General features: G+C 35.5%; 1 protein-coding gene across 3 annotated transcripts in view; it reads right to left on the bottom strand.

Moving 5' to 3' along the window:
* Nucleotides 1-737: 737 nt before the first annotated feature.
* PHC3 (polyhomeotic homolog 3) overlaps nt 738-13,771 on the bottom strand; it is a gene marked incomplete at both ends in the record, with an annotated part of 76,239 nt that continues 63,205 nt past the window's right edge. For all 3 annotated transcript variants that reach the window (XM_079705017.1, XM_079705018.1, XM_079705016.1), the window contains 4 exons: nt 738-892; nt 6,880-7,111; nt 7,203-7,335; nt 9,422-9,536. In XM_079705017.1, coding sequence (XP_079561143.1) covers nt 738-892; nt 6,880-7,111; nt 7,203-7,335; nt 9,422-9,536 — 635 coding nt within the window. The remainder of the gene's footprint in view (nt 893-6,879; nt 7,112-7,202; nt 7,336-9,421; nt 9,537-13,771) is intronic.

Genomic DNA, 13,771 nt, shown 5'->3' with positions numbered 1-13,771 from the left:
CAAAATGTCCCTTGACATTTTCAAATGTCCCCTGGGGAACAAAACTGACCTCTGTTGAGAACCACTGCTCTAAAAGAACAAAAACTAAGAGGAAAACTAACTTCCTCAGTCACACCAAATTCTTGGTCAAGTTTGGAATAGAAACCAAATCTTCTAACTTCCAGATCAGTATTATTCATGCTAGAATACAATCCTTTTTATAGGCAAAGCAATTGTCTAAAAGACATGTTTTTTAAAACATACAGTGATATCTCACTGCATACAATTCCAGTCACTGGACTCCAAAATTATTCCTAAATCACTCCTAAATTATATCTCTCACGAAAACCCATAGAAAAATTATAGGGTAGAAAAGTGTATAAGAAAACCGAATCAAAAGAGGAGAAATGTAAATCATTAAATTACTTTCAAAAGGATTTTTTATATTAATGATAAACATCACCTTTAAAAAAATTATCTAGTAAAACACTTTGAAAAATATCATGGCCCTCTATAACAAGTCTTTCAATGTTGTGTGTAACCTGTAAAATTAATTCACCAATGTTAGCTAATTATGAAAATGTATCAATATAATGAATTATTTTATCTGTAGAAGAAATGTCAGCCTTAACGCAGAGATCCCAATGTGCTTGGCTATCCATCACAGTAAGTGATAATATTGTAGGCCAACTTGAGCCTTTACCTTACAAGTTTGTTTAAGAATAAAACTGCTGTTATCTCAAAGCCTCATGATCCCGTTAAGATTCCTTCAGAGAGTTGATGCGTGCACAGATCTTTAGGGCCGGGCCTAGCTTGATATTCATTGCACTCATAAGATGGTCTTCTTTTAGCAAGAGAAGAGCCTGTCCATCAATCTCCTGTGCTCTGAACTCATCTGCGATATCCTGGCAGCCTAGAATTTCATCAGAGGAAGGATGTTAGAATTAATACACAACAATCAGAGGTTACTCCTAACAGTCACAATTATGCTCTCACTGGGTCTGAGTATCTGAAATACAGGCTGAAAAACAAATGAAATTTATTGATGGTCGTCTTGGGTTCACTCTTGAAGAAGAGAGTATTTCCTGACATTCTAAAAAGTAAGAATTCCAAATCCAGGTAAAGCAATTTACTTGGAATTCTTGTTCTAAAAATAATATTGCAGAAATAATTATAAGTCAGGTAGAATGTACAGATTGTTCAGTCCAGATATAGATATAACATACTTTCATGAAAAGGGCAATGCTGTCACCTGAAAGCATGCCACACATACAGCAAGTTTGGATTAACTAGTCATTATACCTCAAGGACTTTACTCTGTATAACATATCCTTCACATACAGGTACAAAAGAATAAAATATAATGTTCTGCCATTTAAATAATAATTTAGAAATATTTTCTCAAGTACCACTTTCATTATCATTTGTACCTTTATTCTGATTTACAACCTTCAATGTGCCAGGCACATCCAAAACATTTTTATTATTCACTCAGGACAGAACCAATCCATCAAAATTATAGTATCAATCTATTGCTGAAATGTATTACAATGATCAACTTGTAATTTCAACTTCAAATCTTACTATCACTGGACTAATCTCCACTTCTGATAAGAAAACATAAATTCTCATTGAAATTTTGAGCTTGCTGGTTAATCTCTTGACCAATATTTTACCTCTCTGTGTAAACCAAGTGCTTTAGAGCAAGTAACAACGTGAGCACTCTACTTGAACCTCAAACGTTTCTATTATCTACCAAATTTTGCACAGCCAGGCTAATAAACTTCCCCACTAAGGGTAAAGAAACCAGCAGGGAAGGTAATGAATTAACGAACCATGAGAGGAGACAATGCAAAAATGTGGAAGCTTCCTTATAAAAGACAAAATTATAAAAGTGAATTTAAGAATAAAAACTAACAGCTTAAAGTCTTTCTTCTATTCAAATCAGCATTCTAAGGGAGAACACAAAGAAAAAGATAATGGAAATGGTTACATTATACCTTTGGATACAACTTTGCTGGAATGATTATTCTTTCTACTGCAAATGTATCATCCTCTTGTTTATATAAGAGGATGTCATCCTCTTATATAATGTCATCCCTATAACCCCAGCACCAAGCACAAAACATTGTAGGTGCTAAATACGTATATTTTTGGATAAGTGAAGGACTGACTGAATGAATAATGAACAAAAACAGAATCTGCTAAAAAGGAGCCATCTGTAAGAGTAACACAAACTTTTTTTTCTGTATTCAGCTGTGTGGCCAGCTTTTCTCTTGATTATTTCTTTTCCATCTTCTCTGTTGGTTGTATCCTTCCTGTTTCCTATATAGCAATCAGCTTTTCAATTCTCTATTTTAATAATTTCTCAGATTTTTAAAAACTGACCCTATGCAAAAATTTAATGCTTTTGGCCACTTACCATATAAAAGAAACTATATAGTTAAAATGGGATTACTCACCATAGAAAAGCCCCTTTTCTTTTCCCAGAGGTAGCTCTCAAAACTGGGCAGACAAAACTGACTAATCTTGCATCTAGTTGTGACTTCATCCTTCTTTTTATGAAAGAACTAAATGTTCTTCTCTCTTCAGTCTTACTTACAAGAACACAGGAAAGAAAAGAAGAGAGAGAAAGATAGTGTAGGACTTTCTTAGATTCAGAAAACAGAAGCAATGAGAAGTAACGAGGACCATAAGAGCTACATTTGGGAATAGAAACAAGGAGTTCTCCATGAAGAAATTCATAGCATGTGGTTGTTCCTCGGTATTATCAGAGCGCTCTTCAAATGTCTTCTTGTAGACAGACGGTAAATGTATTAGCAAAATAATACAGAACAGAAAGTTTGGAAACAGCATGATCAAACAGGAATGAATTATCTTCAGAATTTTAGATCACAACTTTCTTAAGCCAACCACAAAAAGGGTATTTATACCATACATTAGTATAGAAATGAAAAATAAAGTGACTTTAAAAAGAAAAATGGAGGGCTTCCCTGGTGGCGCAGTGGTTGAGAGTCCGCCTGCCAATGCAGGGGACACGGGTTCGTGCCCCGGTCTGGGAGGATCCCACATGCCGCGGAGCGGCTGGGCCCGTGAGCCATGGCCGCTGAGCCTGCGCGTCCGGAGCCTGTGCTCCGCAATGGGAGAGGCCACAACAGTGAGAGGCCCGCGTACCGCAAAAAAAAAAAAAAAAAAAAAAAAAAAAAAAGAAAAATGGAAAAAAAAGGCAGAAGCAAATATGCTTTCCTGAAACATATTAGAGAAAGATGAATTTTTTTAAAAAACCTAGATGCTCAAGGTATACTGAGCTATAGTTCTATGAATTTCTGACATATTTAGAATCTACTTCTGTAAAACAGCTGGCGCCCCAGGAACATTACAGAACATATCCCAACTGCAGCACCAGTCAGCTCAGCTGGCTTTACATCACCACAAGCAGCCACCAGAATGGGCATGGACCTCTGCACATGGACATGGGTCCCAAATGAACCTTACAAATGTCCAGTCACTTTTCCAGCTAAACCTAAAACAAAACACCCCACCCCAAAACTAACATCAGTAAGGATGATGAAAAGATATTACCTGCACTCAATACTACAGAATAAAAAGTCCCAATATCAGTATTATGAAAACCAGTAAACTGTCATATGTTTTTAGACAATACCTACTTTATATGCCTACAGGGAAACCAAATCTACTGCAGATTCACAGATCAACAAATACAGACTAAAGTGATCTTTGCAAAAGGCAGTTCACTATATCAAGGAAGAGTTAAGGAAGATAACTGCAGTAAACTGAGAATAAAAAGAACCGTTCCTATAGAGAACTTTTTAATGTACAAAAATTTAGAAGAAAATAATTTTTCACTCTGGTAACAGCTATGACACTGGTCTGCATACCAGCTCTAACATGGTCCCACCAAGTTGGTTCACAAGATGACATTACACAATGAGAAGAGTAAACTTTAGGAATAAATATAGGTGCCCTGATGAAACAGGGAAACCTAGCCTCAACTGGAAAGAAACAAAATACAAGAGATTACAAAATTTACAAGTTTGTTCACTCCATGAGAAAAGCTTAGGGAAAAAAAAAAAAATCCAGCCCTGAATGAGCTGAAAGCGGCTCAAAAGGAAGTTTACAAAGGCCAGAGGAACATAGAGAAATAAAGATAATGGCATTTTCTGGCTGAGATTTACCTTAAGCTACAGGCATTATTCAGAGAAAAACTTTGAGAAAGAAGATGTTAACTGATCACACAAATAAGCTTGTTATTTAGCCTGTCAAAGCAGTTTAGAAATACTCCCATTTAATCAGGTAAAAGAAAAGCAGAGTTATATTCAGCAAACTCTTAAAACAGTACCAAGCAATTCTAAATTATAAAGCAGTCTCCTTTATATACAATGTTCTCTAAACAATTAGCAACAAAATTAAGTGTCTTGATGAACTCAATAAGACAAGCATCTCAAGTTATAAGAAATAATTTTTTTCAATTCAAATGAAGCAAGAGTAAGACAAAGGAGTTAGCCTTTGTTCTAATAAAGCAGCCAGGAGTAGTCTCATGGCAAATGGATGCTGGGGAGAATTAGAAAATTAGCCCTAAAAAAAAAAAGCATATGAAGTCATAGAAGAATCAGCAGTATGTATTATTTGTTTATTATTTGGCCAACTACTTTCCTCCTCCCCAAAGGAAAAGAAATATTTTCCCCCAAATGAGAAATCAGGCTAACAGCTCATGTACCCCATTTGGAAGACTATGTCTGAAGACAGAATCAAAGTCCAGCCTCAGGGATTAGTGTCAATTCCAATGTTAATTCTCAAGATACCTAGACTGGTATAAAACTTACAATTTTTTGCACTAAGTATTAAAACCACACCCAGTGAAGACTCACCATTCTCTAATATGTCAGCTTTTTAAAGCAGATTCTAAACCCACATGGTCAGAACTTAAATCACACTTAAGTTTTCCTAGATGCATGCTTAAAACTCTTCCCATGAAAAATGTATCCCTTCTTTAAACAATTTCATCTTTCTTTAAAAGTGACCATACCTTGTTTTAAAAAAAAAAGAAAAACTTATTTAACATTTCTAAAATAAGATATTGAAACAATAATTTAATAAAATTTCAGCGTTCTGTATATATATCTTCCTCAACTTACATCCTGACAAACCCATCGTAAGTTGAAAACATCAAGTCGAAAACGCATTTAATACACCTAACCTTCTGAACATCGTAGTTTAGCCTAGCCTACCTTAAACGTCCTTAGAACACTTACATTAGCCTACTGTAAGTTGGGCAAAATTTTCTAACATAAAGCCTATTTTATAATAAAGTGTTAAATGTCTCATGTAATTTATTGAATACTGTGCTGAAAGTGAAAACCAGAGTTGCGTGGGTACAAAATGGTTCTATCAGCTATTTACCCTCATGACAGCGTGGCTGACTGGGAGCTGCCCTACCCAACCTAAGGAGAGAGTACTGTGCTTCATATCACCAGCAAAAGATCAAAACTCAAAACTGAAGCACAGTTTCTATTGAATGTGTATCGTTTTTGTACCACAAAATCGAAAGTTCATTAAGTCGACCCATCACAAGCCAGGAATTTTTTAAAAAGCAGAATACTTCTGAATATACTTTCTTTACTCATACAACACTTTATTTAATTAATTTATTTTAATTTTTATTATTATTATTATTATTTGTATTTTGGCCGCACCACACAGCATGTGGGATGATTCCCCAACCAGGGATTGAACCTGGGCCTCTGCAGTGAAAGCGATGAATCCTAACGTCTAGGTCACCACGGAACTCCCAACACTTTAGCTGTAAGTTTGCTTCTGAGACAGTGGTCACCTTCATAGAAAGATTAATTAGCAAAAATAGCTGGATTAATTTTAATAAGTCTGTAGACAAGTTCACAGGGGATACATTTTTCTGGAAAGCTTGTGTCAAGAGAAATGACAGATTCTGAAAACCAAAAATTCTGATTCTGAAACTGAAAAACCAAAATGGAACAAATATTTTTAAAACCTTATTTTCCATATTCATAAGGTCAAAGTGAATGATAAAGGTTTGCTGATTAAAAAAATACATATTGTCTTAACATATATAGCAGTGTGGGTCTCATGATGAGCAAAGGTGCAGCTGCCTTCAGTAGCCAGCCCCTTAGAGAAAGTGGAAATAAAAGATTATTGTTGTAGTAAAGAAAAAAGATAAAGAACATAATGACTTAAGCTGATGCAAAGAGTACCAAATGAGAGAGCAGAAAACATAAATAAGAAAGTAACCCTCAATACTGGAATAGAATATCATAACTGAATTTCAGTTGTCTACTTAATTTCAGAAGTATTCTTGATGTCTATTTACTGCAAAGAATCAAAGAATGCAGCCTCCTTTAAAAGAAACACTTGTTTTTTTTTTTAAAGAAGCCAAAATTTTATATTCTAAAAGGTGCTGATTAGCTTTCAAAAAAGTAAAAGAAAAAATTATAGTCTCTCTTACTTCATTTAAAAAAGGTTAAATTAGGAAATAAGGAGGAAATAGAATAGAAAACTGGAAGAGCAGAAGGGAAGAAGTGTCTGACTCAATCTCTCTACTGACCTCTCGAGAGAAATCAGACTGAAGAGAAGAGAGCACCTTTAATCTCTTCACCGGCTGAGGTGTCACAGCAGAAGCAGGACTAGTCAGTTTTTATCGACTTGGGGGGTATGAGAAAATACCCAGTTGTGCTGAGGGAATAAGCAAGAGGAGACAGAACACATTTCAATACCAAATGCCATTTAATGAGCACATACACATAGAACTTCTCTAACCCTTCTGTGCAATAGGTGTGGATGGATCTAACGTCATTCCTCTGTGTGTGCACAAGACAAATATTAAGGCCAAAGCGGTGAATCACATACCAGGCAAAGAATGGATGAAGGCCCAGACGTCATCAACTGTCCATACAGATGGCTCCGTTTGTGCAACTGGTAGCAAGTCACTGTTCTCAGGCATTTTCCTCATTCTCACATCCCGAAGCTCACGCTCTCTTTCCCGCTCACTCTGCCTGCGCAGGCGTGTTGTCATTGCAGATGGCACAGAATCTTCGTGAGAAGCCAAGTCTTCTTCTGCAGATGGATAAGTAATTGGAAGCTGGAAAATGTAGTACAGGTAAAATACAGCATTGCACTTTCCTTGTATTTCTGAAAAGGGTATTGTACATTGAATCAAAGTTTCTACAGACCTGCCTAAGGATATGTTCTCTTGCTGCCCCATCAGGGCCACTTGGACGACGGCCACGATGCCCAAGACTTTGATTATCAGGCTTACGATTCCAACGACTAAGTGCAAATTTTTTAGAACAGCTAACATTGTACCTAAGAAATTCAAGTAAGAAAAAAATTAAATGATGTATGGGACACTCCATTTAGTAATTAATTATGACCTTAAAGTGCAGTTGTGAATCAGTAAGTGCCATTTATTTCATTATGATCTGTAATACCTCAGAAAGTAAACCATAGTGTTCAATAGATTTACTTATGCTAACAGTAAAAAAAAAAAAAAAAAAAAAATGGCCTCGTTTTACATCATAATATAGCTCTCAATATAATACTGGACACCTATAACAAGGTATTGATATTTCCTCCTAATAACAGCATGATAGAAACTCTCTGCAAAATACAGAGGATAACTCATTTTTCTAGCTGCAAAATAATTCAAGGTTCCAGGAGAAAATAAATTATGAATCAATCATTTAAACGTTCAAATTGTTATTTTTCCAGGTAATCATTTCTGAAGAGATATTAATAAAAAGAGGTTAATATAGTAGAGAGGGGGAATCTCAAATGGCTAGTAAAATATTTTTCAAATATAACTAAAATCAAGAAATGAAAAGGTAAAGTTGAGATTTCAAAGTTCCACAAGGAATTCATGGGTCTCAGGAATTCAGGAAATTCAAATATATATAATTCTTTAAAATTGGCTGAAAGATTACCTTTATCAAAATAGACTAATATTTTTAAATATACATTTTTAACATACATATATTTAAATTATGGAACACTTTATGTATTTGCCTATCATCTTTGTGCAGGGGCCATGCTAATCTTCTCTGTAGCATTCCAATTTTAGAATATGTGCTGTCGAAGTGAGCACTCTAAAATTTTTTAATGTAGACCTTTATAAAGCATGATGACAGCTTAAAAGAATCCTATTCCATTTACTGAGTTCCAACACCCTAGAACAAAGGCTGGCAAACTTCTTCTATAAAGGGCCAGATATTAAATATTTTAGGCTTTGTAAGCCACACAAATTTCTGGCACAACTACTCAACTCTGCAACTGTAACATGAAACCAGCCATAGACAATAATGAATGAGCATGGGGATTTCCTGGTGGCGCAGTGGTTGAGAATACGCCTGCCAATGCAGGGGACACGGGTTCGAGCCCTGGTCTGGGAAGATCCCACATGCCACGGAGCAACTAGGCCCATGCACCACAACTGCTGAGCCTGTGCTCTAGAGCCCGCGAGCCACAATTACTGAGCCTGCGTGCCACAGCTACTGAAACCTGCACGCCTAGAGCCTGTGCTCTGCAACAAAGAGAAGCCACCGCAATGAGAAGCCCATGCACTGCAATGAAAAGCAGCCCCTGCTCTCGCAACTAGAGGAAGCCTGTGAGCAGCAAAAGACCCAACGCAGCCAAAAATAAATAAATAAATTTATTTAAAAAAAAAATAATGAATGAGCATGGATGTGTTCCAATAAAACTTTATTTAATAACATTTAAATCTGAATTTTACGTAATTTTCAGGTGTCACAAAATGTTCTTTTGATTCTTTTTCAACCACCTAAAAAGTTAAATACTAGCCTAGTTCAGGGACCATGTAAAAATAGGCTCCAAAAAGGACTCAGCCTAAACTTGAGACTAGATCAATGAAGATAATAAAAATTTTTTTTAGTAATACTATTCACCTATAATATTACTACTGAAAATACAGGTTTAGAAGACAGGCCATTTTGTTGTCAGATAATATAACAATGTGGAGAACTTATGCTATAGCTGTCCCACTTAGAAACCTAAAATAAATAGGATATGGGTAAAAGAAATGAAACATTTTAAAATATAACAAAGTAAATCCAGGTATTTCAATATTGATAAAACAAATATTGTTTTGATACCTTAAGGACTAGTAGTCTATTCACAGGAGGGGTTCTCCTAAGCATATCCTTACCACCAGAAGATTGCCACTTCAATATTAGATCATGCTGTATGTGTTATGAATATGCAGTTTTCACGGAGCAAAAGTTAACAATTAAATAGCAAAGTAGCTCCAAATAATGCCTATTTGATATCATTCCTCTATAATATCTAGTTTTGACTAATGGTAAAGTCTACAAGTTTTTTGGTTTTGTTACAGCAGTTGTTGGCTTGTGCTCTAGGAAATTCAAGAGAACAGAAATACCTTTTGGCACACGACATAGTGCAGAATCTTTTTGACCGCAGAAATTCATTAGCATACCCCATCTTTCCACAGAATTCACACTTGAGCAACTCACTGTCCATTTCTTCTAATGCCTCTAAAAAGAAGAAAACAAAGAAAAAACTTCCAAAAATTTAATCGTGGCAAATTTTCTTTTAGCTTCTACTTTGGTTGGATGCTACTAGTGTTCAGACCCTCCAGGAAACGTAAAAGGAATGGTCTTTTAACTTTTCAATCCATAGCCACTTTGGCAAGGCAAAGCCCCCCAAAACAACCACTTCCACCAATTCCCTCTTGCTCCTGCATAAAGATATTTTATGGAGTTTTCTCCACAAAATGCAATACATTTTAAAGGTTCATTTTGCTAAGAATCCAACCTACCTAAAATGTGCAAAACAAAACAAAGTCACTACTTTCAAAATGCATCATGTAGTATATGAATTTTGACACATTGTGCTATGTACAATATATATAGCAAAGAACACACTTCTAACTGGAGAAAATGAGGATCAATCCAAAAAGAAGGTAAAATTTTGATCTGTGATTTCAGAGGAGCATTTAAAACAGTTAACACTCTCAAAGATCTGCAATGTACAACAGAATATATAAAGATGTATTTATCTAATTATAAAAGTCCCTTTTAGTCTTATCATATTAAAACAAAGTAATTTACATTTACCTTCAAAATCACCATTGGTTTTGTAACTTCTAACCTCTGCTCCTTTTTGTCAGGGTGTCTCTCTGTTAAATGAGAATGTCCTTCCCTCCACCTCTATATCCATAACTTTCAAGTCATACCACAGGACCCAAAGAAACTTCCCACCTAAATCCTCAAGTATTCAGCAGCAGCAGTCACCTGTAAGTAAGCAACTTAATCTTCAGGACCCACAGTTTTCTCATCTGTAAAATAGAGTTTAAAATACCCTTCCCGAAAAATTGCAGTGAAGATTACACGAATGCCCAACAGGTAGCAGGCATAAAAAAGTGACAGTTCCATTTCCTATTTTCCACATAAGAACTAAGAGTACTAAGACCTGTAATAAGTGCTTAAGAAACACTTCAATGAAAACTGTTAAATTCTTAAATCCACCATATTTTGCCATTTTCATGCATCATAATTCCTATGCCGAGTCATATAAAATATACAAAAAAAGAAGTCCACTAACTAAAGCTTTTAGCTATGAGCTCCATATGTGCTTTTCTATGTTATTCATTTAAGCAAGACTTGTTAAGATGAAGAAAGGGACTCTGAAATGTAGACATGGATGACACATACTCAGTACATTCAAGCATCACATTATCCCAGTGTTACTGGAGAAGCAAACAGCAAAGTGCTAAATTAAGTGAAGGCAGCAAGAACTAAAAAACACACTGTGAAATATTTGAAGTTCCAAGGGACATCCAAATACACTGTCATGACCAATCAAATCATAAACGAGCAAGGGATCATCTCAAGGAAATTCTCAAGACTGTCTTCATAAACAAAACTCATCTATTTAGTAGCAATGAGGAACAAGAGTCTCAAAGCAAGTAAAGTAAAAACTGCTCCTTCCAATGACCTAGAGATGGCTTTCACACAGTTGTGCCCCTCAACACATCCCTGGGACCTAGTGTCATACTTCCAGGAGTATTGCTTTTACGCTGTGACGCTTGTAACCAGATCTGACCTTGAAAAGCCTGTACTGGAGACAGAACCTCTCATTTGACCACCACTGCCACCAACCCAGCCCCAAAGAGCCCATTTGTCAACTTGTTCCGTTTTGACTATACTGAAAGCTTTATTTCAAAAGTTTGTATTAATTAACATAATAATATGCAACACTTGATAACAGGTTATAATACCTTATGAAAGAGAAGGAAATGTTTTTGCTGGTGAGAGAGGGGAGACCCCAAACAGGTATGGTCTAAGGGTTAACAACCTGACAAAAACAGAACATCAGTTTTATTTCTCATAAAGAAGAGAGGAATATTAACAGATTCAAAAAAGTCCAGTTCTAATATTTGGTCAAAAGTTCAACAAATCTGGTAATGTTACCAAGGCTACTTTTTCACATTTGTAAATAAAAAATTACAGAGCCAAATAAGTTTAAAAAACTATTGCTTTAGCTAATAAAGATGGGATTCTATGTCAGAGACAGCTGGCAATTCCCTAATATCCGTTCTTCACTTTTCTCCCACAGTAACAAAATCCTAATATTTAGCTAGGAATATGGCCACTGAGAATAAAAAGTACAGTTTCTGCCCCATGTGTGGCCAATTTCTGACCAAATTCCAGGTACTGCCCTTTCTCCCATCTTACAATTAGAATGTGATCATGAAGATTAGCTATCTTGGAAATGTGAGCAACATTCTAGGGATGGCAGAGCCACTGACAGCTTAGGTGCCCAACACAATGGAGCCCTTCACTGCTTACCTTTAGACTATGTCAGAGAAAATTAAACTTTTTTATTTCATCAGGTATTATTCTGGGTCTCTAATGGAGTGGCCAAACACATATCCTAACCAATAGAGATCCCCAATTTTTTTGTGCAAGGAGGAGTTACTTTTCAATTTTCCTGAAGACTTGAGATCATGTGATGGTCAGCAGCAAAGAGAGGCGATGAGATAGAAACCATGATTGGTGTGATGATTTACCAGGGAAGACATAAGATATTTTGGTAAATCACATTTTGGTTGGAGATTCTGGTTATAGAACCAGTCCAAATAGAGACATAGTTTATCCTTTAAAAAAAGAATAATCCTTACATTGTTTTTCATACTGAATTAAACTGTATATACTACTACAACCAAAGCCACTAAATAAGTGACCTCACCATTTCACCCTGTAATACTTCCCGTAAACACCGAAGTATACAGTAACAGAAACACTTTATAAAGTTACCTTGGGAAATTATTAAGTATTTAAAAATTTGACACATTTTCAGTAAATATATCTCCACTATGAAATAGATTAATCTTTCTTTAACTGAATATAGTTAACATAAAACAGTGTGTAAATTTAAGGTGTAAAATACATTAACTTGATACATTTATATATTATAATATGACTGCCTTTGTAGCAATACTGAGCACTTCTGTCACATTACATTTTTATCCTTTCATTTTAGTCACTGGGATAATTAAGTTTAAGTCTCTTAGCAAGGCTGATGATCATAGTACAATATTATTTATACTCATTATACCATGCATTAGATCTCTACGGCTTATTTATTATTCATTGCATAGATTAATCATCTTTAAATCTCCCTTTTCCTTACTCTGGTATCTTGTCCTTTAAAAGTACCCTTTGCCTTGTCTTCCTCTTCCCACCATGACTACAGGTATCAATTACATGCCAAACCTCTACACTGCTCCTACATGTGACCAGCAGAGTTTCCAAAAACACTCTTTTTCATGTCACCTGCCTAAAAAATCTTCAGTAACCATCCTCTTGACAGCAAGATAACTCCTAACTCCATAGCTGAATATCAAAGTATGCTAGAATCTGACTGCCTTACTACCCACTACACTTCTCTAACCCAACTGTCTACTCTTCACTGCCCCCTCCTGAAGTTACCTAGCACTTGCACATCTTTTGTGCATTTATTCATGGTATGCTAACCTGAAAGGTTATTCCTGTTATCTTAAATCTATGCTTTACCAGCCAAGACCCAGGTCAAATCCCATCTCTACAGAAAACTCACCAAACTGGCAATAATCTCACTCAGTTTTAACGTGCCAAGTTCTTACTGTCTATAATAATTCATTTAATACCTACCATATGTTGCTCCTTAGTTATCTTTCTGTTGTGGCAATTGCTACTTCCTACTAGATCAAAAGCTCCTCTAGGTTCTAGCATAGTCCAGCATATATTTTAATTGTATATAAACCATGAGCATCACAAAATATGCTGTGAAGCTTCCTAAGCAGTTTTCCATTTTTCTCCAATATGTGCACACAAGAGAGCACATTACATATGCTTATTAGGCTAGAAAACTTTTGTTTATAAACTTATTCTTATAGATATAGACAAGAAAAAAAAAACCCTGCACATTCATCTTTACTACTCTTTATCTCAAATGAAAAATTTTCTCAGATAAATAGTATGCATAACTAAAAGCAAGTATTTAGGAATTAAATGAAATTAAATTCATAACAACAAAAGGCAAAATGTACACACTGTTTGGATCCTGATTTGAACAAAATAACTATAAAAGAACATTTATACAATTTAGGCAATTATACAATTGAGGAAATCTGAATATGGACCAGGTACTAGATGACACCAAACAGTTATTAATGTTGTTTTGTGTGACACGGCATTAAAATGTACACTTTTTATAGATGCACACT

This window comes from Hyperoodon ampullatus (genome assembly GCF_949752795.1).
Source record: "Hyperoodon ampullatus genome assembly, chromosome: 5".
NCBI lineage: Eukaryota > Metazoa > Chordata > Mammalia > Artiodactyla > Ziphiidae > Hyperoodon > Hyperoodon ampullatus.
The sequence above is the reverse complement of the archived record's forward strand: the minus strand, read 5'-3'. Positions and strand labels throughout refer to the sequence as shown.